Source organism: Aquila chrysaetos, chromosome 23 (genome assembly GCF_900496995.4).
Source record: "Aquila chrysaetos chrysaetos chromosome 23, bAquChr1.4, whole genome shotgun sequence".
NCBI classification, from domain to species: Eukaryota; Metazoa; Chordata; class Aves; order Accipitriformes; family Accipitridae; genus Aquila; species Aquila chrysaetos.
Genome location: NC_044026.1, coordinates 7949651 through 7971731, shown reverse-complemented (window position 1 = coordinate 7971731; position 22081 = coordinate 7949651). Strand labels below are relative to the sequence as shown.

The 22081-nt window shown below is 44.2% G+C and overlaps 4 protein-coding genes and 1 long non-coding RNA gene across 18 annotated transcripts in view; 3 read left to right on the top strand and 2 right to left on the bottom strand.

Annotated features, from left to right (window-relative positions):
- TSGA10 (testis specific 10) overlaps positions 1–2638 on the bottom strand; it is a 42061-nt gene extending 39423 nt beyond the window's left edge. The window contains exon 1 of the mRNA XM_029998799.1: positions 2528–2638. The gene's annotated coding sequence lies outside the window, so the exon portion shown is untranslated. The remainder of the gene's footprint in view (positions 1–2527) is intronic.
- A 76-nt stretch (positions 2639–2714) lies between these two features.
- LOC115334535 lies at positions 2715–4435 on the top strand. The gene is made up of 3 exons (XR_003921143.1): positions 2715–2783; positions 4075–4174; positions 4318–4435. It is a non-coding gene; the product is annotated as an uncharacterized LOC115334535 (long non-coding RNA).
- Positions 4436–6109: 1674 nt separating this feature from the next.
- MITD1 (microtubule interacting and trafficking domain containing 1) lies at positions 6110–16950 on the bottom strand. 12 transcript variants are annotated; one of them, XM_041119455.1, is made up of 8 exons: positions 16699–16913; positions 16283–16384; positions 16038–16174; positions 15865–15951; positions 14429–14544; positions 14039–14099; positions 10803–10911; positions 6110–6259 (listed from the first exon to the last, which is right to left on the bottom strand). In XM_041119455.1, the coding sequence occupies exons 1-8, from the start codon at positions 16850–16852 to the stop codon at positions 6204–6206; spliced, it is 822 nt and encodes a 273-aa protein (XP_040975389.1). In that variant the 5' UTR covers positions 16853–16913; the 3' UTR covers positions 6110–6203. The 12 variants fall into 12 exon arrangements, with proteins under 12 accessions (XP_040975389.1, XP_040975390.1, XP_040975391.1 ...); XM_041119456.1 differs by having other exon boundaries at positions 6110–6253; XM_029998805.2 differs by lacking the exon at positions 6110–6259 and adding an exon at positions 16920–16950 and having other exon boundaries at positions 9963–10911; positions 16699–16864.
- LIPT1 (lipoyltransferase 1) lies at positions 7773–9243 on the top strand. Its single transcript, XM_029998804.2, has one exon. The coding sequence runs from the start codon at positions 8031–8033 to the stop codon at positions 9150–9152; it is 1122 nt and encodes a 373-aa protein (XP_029854664.1). The 5' UTR covers positions 7773–8030; the 3' UTR covers positions 9153–9243.
- Positions 16951–17009: 59 nt separating the features above from the next.
- MRPL30 (mitochondrial ribosomal protein L30) lies at positions 17010–20779 on the top strand. Of its 3 annotated transcripts, none has more exons than XM_029999119.2 (5): positions 17010–17130; positions 17574–17654; positions 19274–19420; positions 20280–20353; positions 20443–20779. In XM_029999119.2, the coding sequence occupies exons 1-5, from the start codon at positions 17080–17082 to the stop codon at positions 20573–20575; spliced, it is 486 nt and encodes a 161-aa protein (XP_029854979.1). In that variant the 5' UTR covers positions 17010–17079; the 3' UTR covers positions 20576–20779. The 3 variants fall into 3 exon arrangements, with proteins under 3 accessions (XP_029854979.1, XP_029854980.1, XP_029854981.1); XM_029999120.2 differs by having other exon boundaries at positions 17065–17115; XM_029999121.2 differs by lacking the exon at positions 17010–17130 and adding an exon at positions 17314–17492.
- Positions 20780–22081: the final 1302 nt, after the last annotated feature.

The window sequence follows — 22081 nt, the reverse complement described above, 5'->3', positions numbered from 1 at the left end:
AACAAATTAATTTTGAAGTGTTCTGGACAGTAGAGAATCTGATCCTTAACGTTTATGCTAAAAACTGCCTCAAGCTGGGCTGCCATTAGTGTTATTCTCCCATAGCACTGTGAGAGGAAATGTCTCTCCAGGCCTGGTCTCAAGTTTCCAACAGCCTTGCTCACAATGGTTCTGTTAGATCTTAGGAATGCCCTTCAATCATCCTCTTTGAGTTGGGCCCATATCCTTCACACATACTTCACGAAGGCCAGCAGAAATGTAGCACATCAAGTATTAATAGTAATTCATCAATTAATCCATAATTAATAATTTTCCTGAAACAATATTGTCTTTTTAAAAAAATATTATGTGGCCTTTTTGTAAGAAACCATAAGTTGCTAACCATTTTGGCACTATCAACTTATTTTAACATCTCAGTCTATGGGAGCATTACTGCCTCATAAAGCTTTCCAATTTTCTGAGTCCTCAGATTTCTAAAATCCCAGCATAATCAAGATATGGATACAGTGCGATGCAGAAACTCCATTGCTTGCACAGGCTGATCCTGTAATGCACGAGAAATCAGCATCACTGAATACTGAATTCTATGAGGTTCACTTGATTCTAGTAGTCAGAGTTTTCTTCAGGTACTGCTAATAGTGCACAAAAATACATTCTGTATTACTTAGGAAGACCTGAAAGATGCTTTGTGAAAAAAAGCCTTCTGGGTGGTCTCTGTCCTGTGACATTCAGTGGTAGTTAATTTTGCCATTTCTTAGTTAATTTTATGGTGGTAAATTCAGTGGTCTTAAATTCACTGGTAGTTAATTTTGCCACTGATCCAGCTAATGCTACTGAATTAATAACAAAGCACAGTTACAAACCTGAAAATGTGATAATTATGGATTGGTTGAGTGGAAAAGCATCCACAAAGGGCAATAGAGACAGCATCTGTACATCTGTGTTTTGGGATTCCTGCAGTTTTATTAAGTTATAAAATCTGGGGAGAATACAGCTCTGCTATTACTGGCGGAAGTTTACAACGATGCCTGCTTTACCCAATGGGAACAGGAGTGCTAATGAAGGGCAGGGAGGCTAAATCCTACTCTACATCTGAATGTACAAACAACACTTAAAATAACAAAATTGAAGTCTGAGTCACATCTACACCCTCAAGCCTCAAGTAACTGACTACACCAAAAGTGGTTTTGTTGCTTCATACGGCTAACCTGTACCATATCTTAAGGGTCTTTTCCAACCTAAACGATTCTATGATTTTCCCCTCTCATCTTCTCTTAGATAACCAAGAAAGCTCTGGCAAGCACTCAGAGATACTGTATTTAGACTATAAAAATTAAGGGTTCTTCATGGAATATACCATTTTAGCAATTTACTCCTCTTTATACAGACATGAATTATAATTCGAGCACCTTAACTAATTACAATTGTGCTCACAATGCTATACAATGAAAGCTGTCCCTAAGCAGACAAAATTACCGACCACTTACAGCTTTATAGACTCAAACCCCAAAACCCACTATCAAAAAATACCGATAGCCATATGCATGGTGCTTTGTTACCGGCTGGGCTGAAACCACTACAAGCGGTAAGATTTAACTACCGCTGTTGACGAGTTTCTCCACCATCCTCTGAACTGCGATAATGCAAACCCCTTGCAACCGGGATGAAACTTCACACCAAGACCACCCTAAGCTTGACGCAGCACTAAGACACTGGCAGCAGGCCTTGCAGCAGGACCAAAAGAATTCAGAGTTAGTTAAACTTTTCGGACAGATTAAGTCCTCAAAACTGGTTTTGAGTTCCAACTAATTTCAGTGGTTAGCCGTTTAAGATGCCTTTCCTCCTTGTTCTCCCACAGCGTACGCAGCACCAGTACCCGAAGGGCCCGCACCCGCTCCGCACCCCCCCCCGGGGCGGGGCACGGCACCCAGGCGAGCCCCGCCGGTCTCTACCTTGGGGCGACTCTCCGCTCTCCCGCTCCGGCGCCCTGCGGAGCGCCGGCCGCTCATGGCGGCTGCCGGGGCCAGGTGAGGCACCTGCCGCCCGCCCCGCCGCCCGTCCCGCGCACTCACCCGCCGCCGCGCCCGCTCTCCGCCCCGGCCCAACGGCGAGCTCCCCGGGCGGGCGGGCGCCCGCCGCGTTCCCCGGGCGCCTGGCAACGGCCGGCGGGCGGCCTCGCCCCCTCAGCCGCCCCTCTCAGCCTGCCGAGGGGGCCGGCGGCGGCGGGAAGGGCCGGCCGTGCGCGGTCATTCGCCTGCCCGGGGCGCGCCCCCAACGTCTCTGAGGGCTTTCTCCTCAGCGCTGGGGACAGCCGCGGGTCTCCGCGCCAGCAGCCATCTCCTCGCCTGCCGGCGGCCGCGGCGGGGCGAAGCTCTCCACGGCGGGAGCGCGGCTAAGGCGGTTCACCTTCTTCCAGGTGGCTGAGTGAAAGCCTTGGCTAGTCTGGATGGTTGTGAAGAGCCCGTGGAAACCCCGACTCCAGCTCGCCCCGCGAAGGAAAAGCTATCCATACCCTTTACGTTCTCACCGTACTGCCCTTCCCCCCGAGGCCGTTCCAGTTCCTTGGGCTGGGAGTCCTGGCGGACGGGGGCCAGGCAGCTGTGACGGACGTGCCAACCCGGGGCACTGTACCAGCACAACAGCTGACCTAAGCGGCTCTGCGTAGCGAGCGCACGGTGCCTGCACTTTTATTCTCTTTCACCTTGCTTTCCAAGATGATCATAGTACCTGTTGTCCTTACAGGCGTGTATGACTGAAATACCAGAAGCAAAAGCAAATGAGAGGTTAGAAATAATCCTAAAAAATCGTAAAAAAATATGATGTAAAACCTTGTACAAAATTATCAGTAAAACCCTTTTCCCATTAATTCTGATATAAATATTTATGAGCACTGCCTTCATAGAAATTTTAATTATTTCTCTACTTGGTTTCATCCTGGGAGGTTTTTGAGTAACTCTTATCTATGAAAATTAAACTTTCAGGTATCAGGTTTATGACTGGTAGCATAGTTCCTCAAAAAACATTACTAAAGTCAAGAAAAGGTGCTCATATTTCTTCTTTGGTTTAAGTACAAATGAGTATTGAGTGACCGCTTGCTATTTCTTTTTGAAAGGCTTTTTTGTTGGCGGGGGGGGGGGGGGGGGGGGGGCTAAGCCAAGCCTCTCCTGAAGTGACATAATGTTCTCTCCAGACCTTGAGAGATAAAAAGATGACTTCCTGAAATAATAGTTCAATTCTTCATAGTTATTTGGGGATGGAGACAGGGAGGTGGGTCAATGTTGCAGACCAGCATACTGCAACATATGCAATACCTTCCATTGTTCATTTGAGTGGAATTCTTTTGTTTTAAAGCACCTTTACCTTTAATTCAAACCTCCCTGGGCCCATCTGCACACATGCAGCATAGGCCTCACCCCTGATTAATCCGAAAGCCTCAGAGAAAGGCAGCACGCAATGCTTACAGGTCAGAAGATTTCAGAGGCAAAGCCAAGCAGCCATGCCTTGTCAGTCCAGCCCCAGGAGAGAAGATGGGTATTCATTCTAAAACTGCCACAGCTGATCAGCCGGGACAGACAGTGAGCTCAGGGAGCTGAGCTGAACCTCTACTCTAATTAGGTTCATTTCCTTCAGAAACTAATATCCAAGGAGACACTTTTACAGATTAAAACTCCAGCAATTGCCATACAATCTCTCTGGCTTGACAAGAACAAGTGTTAGATAAGAAAGACTTCATCTTGTGAAAATAGCCTTCCTTTAATTAAACCTTATCTTCTATCCAAAACCCATCTAATTTACATATGTAAGATAGATGTGCCAGTTGTATTGTCCAGAATAAATATTACCTTTAACATTACACTTGTTTCTTTACAGTGTCAGGCATTAGCTTTGCACGTACAATAAAACCCAGTCTGAACTCATTCCTGCTTTTTAATGCTAGGACTAACGTATTAACTGGTTTACAAACATTGTAAAGTTAAAACATCAAGGTATTACAAGGCTAATTATGCTTTTCTTTCTTCCACTAACAAAAACATATGAGAGAAATGTCTTATGTTTTCTTATACCCTGAGATAGGAGTTCTTATTTACAGCACCTCTAGCTGCACATCTCTTCTTGGAATAGCACAGACAGGGACGAGAAGACTGGTGCCTTTGAAGAAAGCGATGTGAAAAGGGTAAGGAGGCTGTTTGAATCCTTTGACTCCTATTGCCTGCTCACGTCTGGCACGGATATAAGCAGTCTTTGAAAGAGGCTGCTTTAGGTAGTCCCAAAGTCAAGCTTGAGAAACCAAAGAAAATGTACTCTCTTCCCTGCTAGGCATTGGCACAGATTTTATATTCTGAAGACAGTGCTGGGTGAATGAGAAGGTTTTTTGACAAGCTGCCACTATTAAGCACTCATGGATAGAGCTCACCTTTTTGGAGGAGTGAGCAATACCTCTCAAATATGATCCCCACCCAAAAACAGAGAAGAAATTGGAAGACGTTAACTTCCAGAAAGAGAGCACAAGAAACAGGTCTTTCTTTTCCTCTCCCCATCCTGGATTTCTTGTAAGTCTTACTTTCTGATTTTTGTATGGTGGAAATCATCAGAGAAGACTCTGCATTATCATGTTTATCTCCAAAAGAGATGTGAAAAGAGCATTTCAGGTTTTCATAACTTTACCAAAATTATTCTTCATGAAAATTCATTTTAGGAGTGAAATGATATATTTTTATTTGGTTTTGTTCTGTATGTCTATGGTTTTCTCTGAGTGACATATGGTGAGTTCTCTCTTATATGTTAATGCTGGTTAATGTTGTGCAGAGCAGTTGCTTTGCTTTTTATATACCAAACAAAGCTTTGTTGATCAAAGAAAGAGCGAAAATCATACACAGGATTGTTTTCAAAAGCAAAAATAATAATTGCTGTATTTTGCAGATATGTGATTTATATGATAGTAGTTGAGACAAAAGAAATTTTAGAAGCCCAATCCAGACAGGTGGTTATTTAGGTCCACACAGAAGATGGCATTAGTATAGTTTTGCACTACCTCTCTTATATTAACCTCACCCTCCAAATCTTGCAGTTTCCTTCCTCACTGACTGAATGAAGAGATAAATAAATCACGGTGTGTATCTATAAATTCATACTTTTTGCTTATTACCAGAATATGTCTAATTATCTTGCTGGGTTTGTCTTCAACAATAGCCACTTTTCAGGAAAGGTGCTTACTGTTGCACGTGTGTTCTATCCTTCAGCATATCAGAAACAGACCCATGACATTTTTACCTGTCCACCTAGTATTCTGCACACTTCACATTTTTTAGCAAATTGTGGTTCTAATTAAGGGAACGAGCTGCCTTGGTTAGGCCGACAGTTTTCAACTAGAAAAACACTGGAGCGTTAACAGCTCACAGTATGTTTTTAGTGACACCCTGTGGCAAAATGACACATCGCAAATTTCCGAGTCAAGTGCCAAAATGGAAACAAACGGTCCCACATTTTGTTTGTTTTTTAGTAACATCAGAAGTCCCACAAGATGCATTTCACTTCCTCTGACCAGCGTTAAAGTGCCCAGGTTCACTTTTGCATTTTGCCAACTGCCTCAGTTGATTTTCCAATATTTAGAACACTAAAGCAGCACGTTTCTATGGACAATCAAAGTCTGCATGCTTTTTACCCTATGCGTTACAGAACAGTTCACCCCAGTGAAAAGTTATCACCAGTCTAATTTAGCAACAAGTTATGCCCATTTCAAACTGCTTAAAATAATTCCCAACTTTTTTCTTTTTTTAATGTGACAATAAAACATGCCACGTGCTGGGGCACGCATCATGTCAGGCTTCTTTTAAGAATCTGTTTCTCCAGCTAATCACCACCAGGACACATGTGGTGACAGTTTCTTACTTTTTGCTTGCCCTACCACACCCACACATCTCCTTCGAGAGTTTGGTAAGGAACTGTCTTGCTCTTAATGATCCAGTTCTTCAGTAGGAAACCACCCCAAGCCCGCATCTTTCATCTCGGAAGTCTTTCAGCCTTATCCACCTTCTTTTGTCCTTCACCTTTCAGGGAATATAGCTGTTCTAGTACTGTTTCTTCAATTAGAAGGTAAAGGCAATTCAGGTCATATCAACGGTTTTCTTTATTGGTAAAGCAAATAGGTAAACACTCAATTACATACCCAAAGCCAAACTGCCTCCTCAAGTAATTTCACTGTTTCATCTGAATAAGGATATCAACTTGGCATTTCTTCTTAAGCCACTTATTCCTAGAACTAGAAAGAAGAAAAATTATTCACCTGTAACTGTTCAAGAGGAATAGCCTATGTGAATTCTCACAACCCCCTCTACCAACCTCTTTCTCTACAATTCCTTCATGTCTTAGGACTCCAATATTAAGGCGGAAGGTAAAAGCATGCAATCCTTTAGGAATACACATACACCAGCAAGAGATATACAGCACACATTTGCCCATATAGATACTAGCGTGGATAAAAACTTCAACTACTAGCTCTGAACATTGTCCCGCAGCGTAAGCTTAAATACAGACGATAGCTCTCGAAGAAGAGTTATAGCTAAGGTCCGGCAGACTTTAAGAATGGCTTAAATCAAAGCAAATCTGAAGACAATCTGCTGCATGCAATATAACTTTAATTATCCAGTCTTTGATCACTTCCAGCTTGTTAATCAATTATGCTATCAACTTTCAGTTTCTGTGTCTTCAAGGACGGTTGCTATATGTTTCACGGGGCTCTGTGCATTTGTGTTAACTTGTTCGGTCTCCTTTTGAACTCACGAAAGCCTCTAGCACCCAGAGCATCCCGTGGCGAGCAACTGCACGGCCGGGTCTTGCATGAGGAAATCACCCGCATTATCGGCCGCACACCGGCCTCTCGTCAGCATGATCCGTCCGATGCGTCGCAGTTACCGCGTCGGCAGAGGCAGTACGGATCAGCACCGGCCTACTTCCTTCAGTACCGCTGACCAATTTACCCTCTCCTACCATAGAAGGTTTCTTGTTTGTTTCGCCAGGCTAGATCGTTCTCGCTCCTTCTCAACCGCCCCACCTGAGAAGCGGCACCCGCGCGCGCCGCTCACCGCTCCCCTCAGCTCTCACCCGGGCAACAGAAGCCCGCCCGGCCGCCCGCCCCCCTCCGCCATCAGCGGGGCGCTGGATTTCCCGCCCCCCTCCCCTTCTCCTTCACGGCTTCGCACCGGCGCCCGCGTACCGCGGGGCAGCCCCCCACCCCCGCGCCCGGCTCCCGCAGCCCTGACCTCAGGAAGCGGAAGGCGCTCCGCGGAGGCGGCCGGCGGGGCCACGGGCGCCGCCCCGTCCCGCCGTGAGCGGCGCCCGGCGCGCGCGGGACCGGCCGTTGGGGTGCACGGGGCCTGCTGCCGCTCGGGCTGCCCCGCGGTGAGGGGAGGCCGCCGAGGGGAGCCGCCGTGGCGGAGGGAAGACCTGAGCCGAGAAGGAAATGGCGGCGGGACGGTAGCGGGCGGTACCGGCTCCGGTCAGTCCGCGGGGCTCGCCTCGACTCGCCTCTCGGTAGGGCGCTCGCAGGCTCCACGGCAGCAAGGCCTGCGCCTGGCTGGATCGGCGCTGACCCAGCAAGGTCGTCAGCTTGCTGCGCCGGTTTTTTTCTTATCAGACCAATGAAAAAAGACTAATAAACTGGACCGCTCAGGTTAAGTTTAGCCAAATCCACGAAGTAAAATTGCATCAGCAGGACTGTATTGAGTGAGGGGAAGGTGCGCAGTTTAATTTCATTTCTTCCTTTGGTCTTTTAGGCACCAGAGACCGCGAGGAGAAGCTACTCTGACAGCCCCAGCTGTTACGTTGAGCTGAACGGCATCACTGGCTTCAGGAGGAGAAGCGTGCCTCTTAACCCGCATCAGCTCAGGACCGTGGCTGCTTTGGGAGGAGCGTGACTGCATCGTCACTTCCACTAGCGTTTCATTTCTGTCACAACAGCAGGTTGCGGACGTGCCGCGTTCAGCTTTACCAGATCAAGCATTCCTTCCATCTGCTGTCCCGTCATCAAAAACATGGTACTCCAGTCATCACTGAAGAACTGCCTTCAGCTATCCTGCATCCTCAGGACTCCAAAAGCTGGCTTCAGAAGCACAACTTGTGGAAGCCTCATTATCCAGTCTATTTCTAATGATGTTTACCAAAATCTAGCTGTGGAAGACTGGATCCATGACCATGTGAATTTAGAGAACCGACAGGTCCTTTTCCTTTGGAGAAATTCCCCAGCTGTGGTAATAGGGAGACATCAGAACCCCTGGCAGGAATGCAACCTCAGGCTCTTGAGGCAAAAAAGTATAAAACTAGCCAGGAGAAGAAGTGGAGGAGGGACAGTTTACCATGACTTAGGCAATATCAATTTGACTTTCTTTACAACCAGAAAAAAATATGAACGAATGGAAAACCTGAAACTAGTTGTGAAGGCACTGAAAGCCTTGCGCCCCCAGTTAGATGTACATGTCACTGACAGATATGACATCTTGCTAGATAGGCAATACAAAATCTCAGGTACTGCTGCAAAGCTGGGAAGGACAACTGCTTATCACCACTGCACCTTACTCTGTAACGCAGACAAGTTTGTTTTATCTTCTGTGCTAAAAAGTCCTTATAAAGGGCTAAAAAGCAATGCCACTCCTAGTGTGCCTGCCTCAGTGAAAAATCTCTTTGAAGAGGATCCTAGTTTAACTTGTGAGTTGCTCCTGGATGCCATTGCTGAAGAATATGCTACACAACACCATATAGATCATCACATCACCTTAATAAATCCAGCTGATGAGACTGTGCTTCCTGGAATTAATAATAAAACTAAGGAACTACAAACCTGGGAATGGGTGTATGGAAAGACACCGAAGTTCAGCGTTAGCACTTGTTTTAACATGGTCTATAAAGACTCTGTTCTTGATGTTAAAGTAGATATGGATGTAAAGCATGGAAGGATTGAAGTCTGCAACATTGATCTGCCGGAGCAGTGGCTGCCACCAGCACTGTGCAGTGAACTGGTGAAGAGCCTTGTTGGCAGTAAGTTTTGCCCAAATGAAACCACTATGCTAGCGACAACGTTACTAAGAATGTGTCCACAAGATGATGAGTTGCACAACAGGTGGAACCTGTTATGTGAGAATATGGTAATGTTAATGTGACTTGCATTTTGAAAATGTAAGTTAAACTGCTGCTGCTTTTTTATTTGATTTATTGAAAACAAAATTAAAACGTTCATTTCTACAAGCTGAATTTTTCTCTTATTAGTCATTAAAACTGTTTAATCTTGTGCTTTTGCTTAATATTACCTACTAGCAATTAGATTTCACACTGCCTGCACCTGCGGTTCCCAAACTGTAGGATGTAAGCCACTGCGATAAGCCGCAGCCCTGTATCGCTCCATGCTGACAGACAGCATAGCTGCTTAAACCAGAGAAAATGGTGGCGGCATCCCAAACTGGCTCTGTAGCAGAGAAGGTACAAAGGGCTGACACAGATGGGATAGGGTAGATGGAAAACTGCCCCTGTGCTGCTGCACTGGATCCCCCACCCTGCATCCTGCTCCTTGTGGATAGTAGCTCAAAGACCATGTGTAGTGAACCAGTCCAGCAGTTCTACCTTGGATTAGGGCTTTCATCCATGCATGTGCAGAAGTGGGGGAAGGATTAGGAAGTTCAGTGTGGGGGATAATGTGATGAGGGCTAGAGAGGCTAACTGGGCCATATGTGCCTCCTTTGTACCTGGACTGCCTGGCACAAAGCTGGGTGTCACTGCAGCCATAGGTACTGGTATCTAGGCTAAAAGTGGGAATACTTCTACATTAGGAAATACACTTGCAAATACAGATCTAGGAGAAACAGGTTCCTTATGTTACCACCTAGGAGAAAATTTGCTAATGAAAGGCAATAGCAAACTGAAAATGACAGTTTTCATGTTAAATAAAAATAAGAGCTCGATATAAAGTAACATTATGAAAGAAAGGCTCAAGGTATATTTCACTGTTGTTGCCAGACAAGCAGAATGCAATTTTGATCAGGTCAGAACAGAAGCAGTTTATTGCTATAGCTGTAGGAGAGAACCCAGCGCAGCAGTGACAGACTCCGCTGATAGGAACTCTACCCAAATGAGGCAGTTACAGAGTTTATATACCTTTATGTTACACAACTCTTTCTTCACCAAACTGCCTTCAAATAGTAGAGTTAGTTAAATTTGAAGTGGGAGGTTCATCAAGCAAAAAAGCCATAAATTCACCCTGTTGATGTGTGACCATATCAAGGTAAATTCCATTCAGGGCACAAAATGTAGTACAACCCAACTGACGTCAGTCTTTTCCCAGAAGGTAAACTGGGGTGGTAGGACGTAAAAGGAAAGCATGGTATCCAGAAATGAGGCAGATAGTTAAAAAGGGCTTGTTACTGGATGACACACGGATTGTCCTGAAATACCAACAGCTTTTACTCCTGAAGATAAGGGAGCTGCAGGAAAATCAGAGGGAGATAAAGTGGATCGAGAAACACCAGTATCAATTAGGCAAGAAACAATATTGCTGTTAATAGGGCAAGATAAATAAGGACCAGTCTGGCCTAAGGAAAGTAAAGGAGCAGCGATGTTAATGTCCTTGGGGCTGTCCTAATCACATTCCTGAGGCTGCGGCATGAAGGAAGAATTGGGTGGAAAGTTAGGGCAACTGAATCTTACCGGACTTAAAAGACTTACCATCAGGTCTGTAAGGATATTCTGATTCCAGTGTCCTTGTCCAGACAGACAACCCTTGGCTGAAGCTCTAGTAGGGATTTCAAAAGGTCCCTTACCTTTCTGAGTGGCACCAAGGATATTTTGGCAGGAATCAGTCTGTGGTCCTCCCAAGAGAAGCAGGACACGCGAATCCAAGCCACGGCACCAAATTCTGTCGCAGAATAACTGGAATGCAATTTTGATCAGGTCAGAACAGCAGCAGTTTATTACTATAGGAGAGAACACAGAACAGCAGACACAGCCTCTGCTGATAGGTACTCTGCCCAAGCAACACAGTTACAGAGTTTGTGTACTGCTAGGTTATACAATTCCTTCTTCACCAAACTGTCAAATAAGCAGCAATTGAAATTCTTCAGATAAGGAGTCTCTAGACAGATTAGGAAGCCCTAGGCAGTATATCCTTTTATGAATGCTTCCCTCCTTTGTTAATTAAATTGTGCCAACCAGATGAGACCCTTATCTGCAAATATTTCTTAACAAGTGAGCCCTGCAAAGACCTATGATGCCTTACTATGTTACTTCCACACTGTCACCTTTAAAAGATGGCTGGTTGACCAGCACTCAGTTGGAGGAAATTACATGGCAGAAGCAACCCACCTTTAGCTAAGGAGAGCAGTGAATGGGGCTGAATCCAGCCCTGAATGGCACTCAGCTGACTCCAGCGGGGAAGGTGGCTTAAGCTCATCTCCACAGATGATGCCAGGAGGGGCAGTCCTGACTGTACAATCCTGGTGATGACCTGACTATGTAAGTGTGAATGGCAGCACAGAAGAACATGCCTGGAGTCAGTAAAATGACTGTGGAACTGTACTCTTAGATTGCTCCGATAATTTTTTTTTTCCATTCATTGACACCCATTCCTCTTTGTACATGGTGTTCCTACTGACAGTGAAAGGAGCAATTCAGAGATAAAGATCTTATAGGTAACGACAGCAGTGCAGCGCCAACTGGTATGTCACTAAAGGCTTAGTTGTATATATGTGCAGAGATTGCATATCCATGGGGTCTGCAAGGAAATCTGCAGTCTTAGCTAGTGAATTATAGTCTAATTAGAAAACAGATAAGAAGTTCTGGCAATAAATGGGCAAGAGAGGGAAGACCATGCTTGCCTCTTGTGGTATTTGTAGAGGACGACATCAGAGGGGCTTACTGCTAGAACAGAGAGACATATTGTATTACAAGATGCAGAAAGCATAAAGATTTTTACTTTGATTTCCAGTTAAGTACTAAAATTTAAAGTTGATCTAAAATATTTAAGGTGGCTTTTTATTTTGCCCCTGTATGTTTGAAATTGCTGGAGTAGATTAAAAGATACAAAGCTTCACATTTGGGAAACTTACTGTATTTACAGTAAGCCTTCTCCCAAAACCAGCTGATCTATAAGGCATTACCCAGCTTCCTTGGATTAGCCTATGCAGTGCAGAGAAAAATTCAAACAGATGACTAAAACTACAAATAATAAAAAAACCTCTTTATTCCCATTAAAAACAGGCACATATTATACAAAACTGAATAAAACTGATGAGTGACCAGAAACCTCATATCACAGCAGCAAGCCAGGGAGCATCTACGGAATGTTTGGGGGGATTGACTGGTAGCGTACAGCTTGTGTGGCACGTATGTTATTCTTTTTGCTGATGTGACACTGAAAAGCTGAGACATTATTATGCAAAAGCATAAAGGCAGACCACTGGCAAATTGTGACCCAAAGAACAAGGCAAAGACCAGCTCTGTTTCTTCTTGATAGCTGTGGAATAGATTTGTTGTGTTAGAGACAAGACTAAAAGAATAGCAGCATGACATGACAGAAGGTGAAAGAAAAATAAAGCAAATAATAAAAAAAGGATAATGGAATACACCAGCCATCAGGAAAAAGAAACGTAGGAGAGAGAAAAAGTTCTAGCAATGAACATGCTACTAGAATATGGAGGCATATTGTATCACAAGGTGCAGAAAGCGTAAGGCACCTATCAGTCTTGAGGCTGAAAAGATTTTGATGGGACCTGCAAAACAGGCCACTGCCTGTTCTTCATGTCAGAATGTACGACTTTGCCAGATTCTTGCTGACAAGAATCAAGAACTCTTGTATTAGGAGAAAAAGCAGCAGCAGCTCAGGTGATACCTTCCGCTTTGCAGAGGATGAAGGGAAGACAAGAAAAGACTGACTTTTCCTACTAGCATAGTAGACTAGCATATTCCTTGGAATCTTTAACAACAAGAAAGTTTCAGGGTATCCAACTTCTGGAATTTAAAAATCAATTATTATTTTTTTAGGGAACTATCTTAGTAGCAGGGAAATAGCTTACTGCAGTTCTGACTGGCATGACTAGCTGGAAGGACATTAAACCTGCAAGTCAGGGAAAAAGATCGGGAGAGGATCATACAACCTTTCCACGCCTAATCAGGTATATGACCATACATCACGGAATAAAAGAACATATAGGAGTGACGGGGAAAAGAATACAGCTGTTTGCATCCTTTCCAACCCCAAATCCATCATGCAGAGACACATAAGATGACCCTAAAATGTCTGTATACTGAACGCTACAATGTTTGTACGCAAGGAGCTTGGAGAACAGAATGTTAGATTTGGGGTTACCAGTAAAGTCTGTGAAATCAGGTATTACGGGGCTGACTAAAACACAGCAGAACAGTACTCATGACTAGAATACAGGAATTAAAGGAAATAAATAAGGCTGCTTATAAAAGAGGACATGTGGCAGTCCAGCTTCAAATGTTTATGAGGTGGTCAATTAAAGACAGAAAGAAAAAAAAATTGCTCAAGACAAAATCAATAGTAAAAAAAGAAATGACAGTAAAGAGACCTTTGAGAGACAGTATTGAGGGTCTGTTATGAAATCAAGATCAAATTTAGACATGGATTGTGTTAATTAAGATTATTGGAGAAGTATAGTGGAGGAATTGTACAGTTGTGTTTTCTCAGCCTGAAAAGTCTCAAATATTCTTAAACCTATAGATTATAAAAGCTGTGCTGGACTAAGTACTTAGAAGAGTTGCTTCTGCGGGTGGACAGCTGGACTCGAGCAGCATCTTCTAGTCTTACATTTTGATGCTTATAAAAAAACTCATTAAAAGCAGTCATATCTGATCACATTTTCTTTGTATGTTTAGTATGAAAGACGTCCACTGTTGTTTCATGACAAGGTCGCAAGTCAAAGTCACAGTATCCAATGCTGAAACGACCCTGCAGAAATTAACAGAATTGACATGGTGAACATGGAACGAGCTCTTCTACGGTATAAGTTAATTAAAGAGATCAAACCATTCTTACCTGTGGTTTCTTAAAATAATCAAGACCCCTTCCAATCTTAATCATCCATCCATTGTTGAATCTGTTTTAAAAATTCACACACGTGAAAACCATGAGTATGTTGAATAAAAAAAAAAGTTATACCCACATGACGCACAAGCTTCTTGTTTCAGTATCTCCTAGTGTCACCGATACCTGTATGAACCAGGGAAGACACTGTTCTGTATAAAGAGACATCTACTGTTACGTTCAGTTAGAACACATGAAACTACAGAGGGCTGATTTTACCGAGTGAGGGCCACTGCCTTCCACTTTGTTAACCACAGCTGTAATTAGAAATTGTCTCAAAAGTTAGGGTTACGTATTTTGACTTCAAATAACTGGCATTTACTAATTTTTTATATCACCCACCTAATTTCTCGATCATGTATTGAAGATGAAAATGCAATATTCAGTGTTACTCCATAATTCCTCAATGATTGTTGTATTTCTTCCAAGCCACTTATCTGTTGACTCCTCCCACTGCCCTGTTAAAAGTAAAAATAATGTGGAAGGTTTGGGGTTTTTTTAAACATATATCTACTTTTGGTCACTTCTTCCTAAACTCACCAACAAAACCTTTTTTGTAAAAACTTAAACCCAAAGAAAGTCACTTGGATGAAGGTAGATTTGCAGTCTCAAAGACAGGATAAAAAGCAGACAGATTACAGGTACTTGCTAAGGAATGTGGAGGAGGAGGTCACTCTCAGCCCCTTGAAACTAGATATGTGTTACTATTTGAGGCAAAATACATGCAATTACTATTTGAGGCAAAATACATTCAGTGATAGTTTGAGAGGTTTTAGCTCATCAAAGCCTCGAAAATGACAACTATATACAGCTGTTTGAAGAGGGGAAAAAAGGTATCTTAATAGATGTTTTGGTTTTGATGATATTTTCCACAACAAAGCTTTCACAAAAATATCTTTTCCATTTAAGATCCTGCTTACCAAGAATTTATTAGTCATCAGGAAAGCCTGAATTTATTAAGTTACTTATGTTCAACAATCATATATTTATTTTGCTCTTCGTGTTTTCTGCTGAAGGTGTCAGAGCCTCAGTCTAACAAGTACGGTTAAGAATAAATCTGTATTTAAAAATAAATATGTCTGCATATATATATATATATATATATTTGCATGGGGTCATATGTTTGAGTTACGGCCTAACTGTGGTGATACTGCTCAATTTAGGGTTAAACACCATGCACTGTCCTTTAAGGAGGACCATTACTCAATAGTTTCACTATGTAGGTCTGGTTACTTTGTATAAACGATGCAGGCTTTGCCAGCCAGTATACCCTTGAAGAAGCAACTAAAGACTGATAAAAAGGAAACATCCTGCTCCAGAAGGCACCAGATGATTGCCAAAGCAGCATGAACTAGGGGAAAAGTAAAGGCGGCAGGAGGAGATCATGACCACTGACTCAATTCAAGACCTAAAAGACTTACCCCCCACACTCCTTGAGCATGCAGTGTAGAACACTGTACTTCTAACTCGAAGTGGAGAAAACCTTAGCCCAATAGAAATGGTGGCAGGTAAGTGACTACCAATAATGATTTTGGGGAAGGACTTTGGAAACTAAGTGGGTGAATCTAAAACTATAAATTGCTTGCTTGTTTAAATGCAGGGCGTGCTACCTTTGTGGAATTACCACCTAGCACCCATCTTTGTGCAAATACGAAATAAATAACGTCTCTCCTGCGTGTGTGATAATTGGCTCATTGCACACCAGCTAACGAATCCGCTTTTCAGACAACAGTATCACCTGAGTACAAGGAAACAGAAACCAAAAAGTAGACACTTACTTCATCATAGGAAGTGAGGAGGTGGATTGTTTTCACTTTGCATGGCCCCTTAACTAGCAGCTCACAGAATCGCAGGAAGTTATACAACTGTAAAAGTTTTATTTAATTTAGTAATTTAATTTTTTTTTAGTAGTTACATCTGCATCAGTTACACCAAATATCTATCTACTTGCCTGATGAACATGCCTAATGTACGGGTCCTCCACCCAAACTTCAGAAACAATCTCACTAAGGTACTCTTGGAAAAGCTTTTCGTAGCCGAAACCTGTTGCGTTTTCCTCTATCCTGATTTGCTTATGGTATTTGCCATCTGAAAAGAAAAGATCGCGGCGTAATTCCTATGTCAACTACGTCGCCCACAAAACGTTCACGTAACAACGGGTATTTAAACGCAAACGGGTACATCGCAGCTCCGTACCTTGTTTCTCTTTTTCAATGTGTTTTTTAATGTCTTCGGCTCTGGTCATGTACTCGGATATTTTCTGCCGGTAACGGTGCTTTTTTGCCTCATCTTTCGTGGCTGTGAATCAAAAGCACGCAGGCCAGTTCTCCTCGAGGCGGGGGGGGGGAACGACGGGGAGCTGAGCCCTGCCTGGCCGCCGCTCTCCCGGTGAGTGAGAGACCCCCGGCTCTCCTCTCCCCCCCCCCGGGAGGCGGCGGGGGACGGGAGCGGGCCCTCGGCGGCAAGCACGGCTCGTCTCTCCTCAGAACCACCCGCGGCGGGCGGCCTCCGACAGGGCCGGGGGGGAACGGGGGTGTGTGTGTTTAACGACCAACCGCCTCAACGGTTGTAGCAAACGGCTGCCAAACCGCCCCTCGCCCACCGCCCGGTACCTTTCACCACCTGCAGCAGGAGGTCGATGCCCTCCTGGTAGCACACCAACGACTCCTGGAACCGAGACGCCAGGTCCAGCTCCACCGCCCGCTTCACCGTCTCCGCCCCGGCCCGCTCCAACGCGACGGTGCCATCGCCCCCCGCCCGCGACATGGGGGCCGCGGCGGGGACGGCGACCGGCACGCGGCGGCCACGCCTCCGGCACCGACGCGGGCCGGGCCGGGCCGGGGGGAAGCTGCGCATGCGCGCCGCCTCACCCGTCGCTAGGGGAATAGAGACCGAAGGCGGGGGGGGGGGCTGTGTCTCACTGATGTCCTTCCGCCGGCGCGGAACTGAGGTGCCGTGGTGCTGGTGCCCGGCCGGGAGGCTGCGCACCGGAGATGGCGGCCGCGGCGGGCGGAGGCGGGTTGAGGCAGGCGGCCGCTCGGCAGGTGGTGGCCCGGGTTGGGCGTTCGGTTCGGTTCGGTTCGGGCGCGACGCGGCACTGGCTGTCAGGCCCTCCGCCTGCGGCGGCGGGGGGGCCTCCCCCGTGAAGCGATGAGGGGGCGGTGGGGAGCGGCCATGGCGGCGCCCGGCAGCCGCCGCTGAGGGGGGGGAAGGAGAAGCGGGCGGTGGGGGCTGGCTTCACCCTGCTGCCAGCTTCGCCCCCTCGCCCGGTCGGTGCTTCCCCTGAGAGCAGAGCGCGGCCGTTGGAAAGGCCGAGGAGCCCGCGGGCGCCCGGTGTCAGCACAGTCTGTTCTTCAGCCGCCGAGAGACGTGATAAACGCGGGATATGTGCTCACCCGGTCTGAGCGTGAGTGGCTGTGTAACCCGTTCGCAAGTCTGAAGAGCTGTAAGGAAAGTCCCGACGAGTTATGTCCTGATCTCTTTGCAGATGCTGGGGAAGAGGATAGAGGGGATGGCGTCCGCAGTGTGGGCTCGTTGTCTCTTTACCAGGTCGAGAATTCCAGACTCGGTATGTGCTTCAGTAGTTGAGAAAGTGAAAAATAGGTATTAGCCTGCTTAATTCTTTGCTTTCTGTGGTATGACAGCTTTCTAGAGACTGTGGGATGAGCAGGTTTATGGTGCGCTGGGTGAAGAACTCGCTGAACGGCAGGGCTCAAAGGGTTATAGTGAATGGGGCTACATCTGGCTGGTGACCGGTCACCAGCGGTGTTCCTCAGGGTTGAATTCTAGGGCCAATTTTGTTCAATATCTTTATCAATGATCTGGATGCAGGAGTTGAATGCAACATTAGCAAGTTTGTTGATGATACCAAACTGGGAGGTGCTGTCCGCTTTCTCGAGGGACAAGAGGCCTTGCAGAGGGATCTAGACAGATTGGAGCACGGGGTTATGATTAATGGGATAGAATTTAACAAGTCAAAATGCTGGATTTTGCACCTGGGACAGAGTAACGCCAGGCACAAGTATAAATTGGGAGAGGATTGGCTGGAGACCAGCCCTGTGGAAAGGGATCTGGGGGTGCTGGTCAGCAGCAGGCTCAGCATGAGGCAGCAGTGTGCCCTGGCAGCCAAGAGGGCAACCCGCACCCTGGGGTGCATCAAACACAGCATAACAAGCTGGTCAAAAGAGGGCATTATCCCACTGTATTCAGCGTTGGTGCAGCCTCACCTTGAGTACTGTGTGCAGTTCTGGGCTCCAGAATTTAAGAAGGATGTTAAAAGTCCTTGAATGCATCCAGAGGAGGGCATCAAAGCTGGTCAAAGAGCTGGAAGGCATGTCCTGTGAGGAGCGGCTAAGGACTTTGGGCTTGTCTGATTCGGAGAAGAGGAGGCTGAAGGCAACCTCACTGCTCTGTACAGCTTCCTGAGGAGGGGACATGGAGAGGGAGGTGCTGATCCCTTCTCCATGGGATTCAGTGATAGGACGCATGGGAATGGGTCAAAGCTGCACCAGGGGAGATTCAGACTGGACATTAGGAAGCGTTTCTTTACCGAGAGGGTGGGCAAACACTGGAGTCGATGTCCCAAGCCTGTCAGTGTTTAAGAGGCATTTGGACAATGCCCTTAACCTGCTTTAACTTTTGGTCAGCCCTGAAGTGGTCAGGCAGTTGGACTCGATGATTGTTGTAGGTCCCTTCCAACTAAAATAGTCTATTCAATAAATAAGTAAAACCAAAGAGATTGGAAGTTTGACTTACATTGTACATTTTTACATTTACATTTTTAGCTTATATTTTTGCAAGATACCATCTAGTATCAGTTGACTCTTTTCCTTAAAATCATTCTTAAAGCCTTTGGAAAAACTTAGCATTCAGAGGCTAAGTAGAGGTTCTTCAATGAGATGCATGTGAATTAAGTGCTGTGCTGGTATAGTGTTGTCCATGTATTTCTATGCAGTTGTACAGCCAAACTCAATGGTGCAAACCTTTATAAAAATATGTTTGACTTAATCTTATAAAAGCTAAATTTGAGGTCGCTTGTTGGTGCTTTGACCTTCTGAAAAGAAAGGCAGCTAAACATGTAAGAATTTTTACCAGGGTTGAAATATGTTTTAGAGAGTTATTTTGTTAACTATAATAATTCAGATATTTAGGAAAAAACCCTCCATTTTTGTGAACTTCTTATTCTAGGTATTTCAGCCGCAGCCTGGAGATCATGAAAAGTATGGAGGTGACCCTGAGCAGCCCCACAAAATCCATGTTATTACCAGAATAAAAAGTGTAATTGGTCGCCCGTATTGGGAAAAGAAGATAATAAAAGATCTTGGACTGGATAAAGTATGATTGTTGTTCTTCATACTTATTGTGTACATCAGAAATGTGTAAACATAGGGTAGAATTAAGGTGGTGGGTTTTTTTAAGGACCTCAGTTTTGCAGTCACAGAATTCGGATTGCTTTACAGCTGCTATAAAATAAATGTAATTGAGAAATCGATGATGCATTTAAGAGCTGAGAAGAACATTAATGGCAAATGCCCATTTAGTGGGAATTCAGAATATCACTGTATGGTATTTCTATGCCTGCCTGAGGAGAACCTTACCTTGAGAATTCTGCTAAAATAATAAAAATAGATTTGTAAATTCATTGAGTTCAATTTTCGCTGTGGGTCATATTATTCAGATATTGCAGGTAGGCAAATAAGACTCATTTATTATTGAAAACGCTTCCAAATCCAAAAGGGATGATAAATTTTCAAACAGACTCTTAAGAGTTTGTGTCAAAGATGTTATATCCAAATTTTTCAGGCCAATTGCATGTTGTGCAAAAATTTGTCTAGTCAGTGTTATATTACAGAGAAACAATGTTTGCTTGATCAATTTGAGATCTAACTGAAGCAAGCAGTCTTACTCCTAAACTACTGTATTTACGCTTACAGTATTTTTAATAGTTGAAAGATATATGTATATATTGATAATATAATGGGAATAAATCTGGATTTGTCATTTTACTGGAATCAAGAGTTTGATCAAGTTTTGATTTTGTATTTTTATGTATGTTCTTGATGCATAATTTATTTCTCTAAATCTTATATTTGCAAATACGGTTTGTAGTTTTACTGATAGTGTGAGAAGTTCAGTGAACAGAGATTTGGGGTTTGGCAATGCATTTGTAAAATCTATTCTATCCTTTATATAGGCGCATCAGCCAAGACTGCACAAAAATATCCCTTCTGTGAATTCCAGGCTGAAAGTTGTTAAACACCTGATAAGGTTTGTTAACTTTTTTTTTTAATTTGGAATACTTAATGTAACTCTCTTCTAGTCATAGGACTTCACTAAGCAAACTCTTTTGCCTGTAGAATACAGCCACTGAAACTACCTTATGGGTTGCCAACAGAAGAGGAAATGTCAGACACCTTTCTTACGAGCAAGGGAGAGCTTGTCATTAAACGGCATCTGAAACCTGTGGAGCAGAAAGAAATTAAGTCATAAGGTGTGCTGGTTGGATTTATACTTTATAAAATAAATAATTTAACTCCCAAGTTAAGAGTTTGTCTATGAAATGTAAACTTCTTACTGTGTCTGGTGTGAGTGGTGGAGGTGACACTGATACTTAAAGAAGGATTATGTGTGTACAAATATAAAATTCAGTGTTGATAATGTTTGCCTGAAATATTAAATTAATGATAGGCTTTCTGTCCTTGTGTTTTAATTTTGTGGCTACGTTACTGCAGTTTATGGCTAGCTATTGGAAAACTTTATAAAAGTCAGATAAGCAGAGAAGTAAGTAGACTAGATCTAACTAATGATGGTGAGGACGTTTCCCAGGTAACAGTAAAGGTTTACAATGGTGGCGCATGATGTCACCTTCACTGCGCAAAGGAAGGAACTGGAACTGAAAAGCTCTCTGTTTACCAGTTACACGAGAGTTGACTGGCTATCCACCAAGAGTGTCGTTTGATTGAGGCAGGCATTTGGGTGACTTACCTCGGTCATCCAGATCTCACGCTTGTTCCTTAGCAAACAGTCTGGCCTCCTCTGTAGCTTAAAAAGTACCTGAACTCCATTTGGGAATAACAGAAGGAGTGATTCACATCTTGGTAGGTTGTATAATTTGTTTTTCAGGAAACATGCTATCTCGCTTCATACGTATTTCTTGATCCTAAATGTTTAATAGTAATAGCCTAAGAGCTGCAGTCTGTGTGAAAGTTGATGCTTTTCCTGTTTTAAAATTGCAAACTTTAGAAATCTGGAGACCCTGAAGCATACCTCTTTAATGCAAGTTAGTAATTACGAGCTGCAAGTTTATAAAATAATACCTTTTACTGAAAGATCTTGAATAGCAGTGTGTGCATATTTTTATTTACAGTTTTAAGAATTGTGGCCAAAGTTAGGAAGCTGCTGCTGTATCAAATGATAAAGTAGTTTTCATTCCCGTGAGCATAAATTCCATAGTTTACCACAGTGTGAGCCTCTCCCACACTAGACACGCTGTAGAGGAGTTAATGACTCTATGTTGTGAGATGATCAGAGGGATACAGTGGCTGAAAATGAGTGTTTATCCTTTCTGCATGCTTGCAGAGAAGAGTAAACACCAGTAGGAGTTCAAAGGAATAGAGATAACAGTAGAGGGACATAAAAGCTGGAAGCACTGTGTGCAGAGGAAAAAGAAGGATAGGCTGTGGTAGTGGCAGTGAAGAGTGTAATGGTTCCTTCAGACAGGCTGAAGGCAGAAACGCAAAATTGGGCTGAAAAAACTCAATTTTCTCAACAAGCTGCAGGCTGTAGTGGGAAGGACACAGAAAATACTGGTGTCAGTCTGAAGTATGTAGAATAGCAAGGAAAAAGTGAAGCAGATAAATGAATCTTGCTTTTCTTCCCTTCCTCCTTCCTTCCAGTATCCGCACAGCATCTTGCACTGCAGTGTGTTTAACTGCAGTCTCTCTGTGGTGTTGATCATGTTCCTACAGGGAGGTACTCAGGACAAGCTGAAATTTC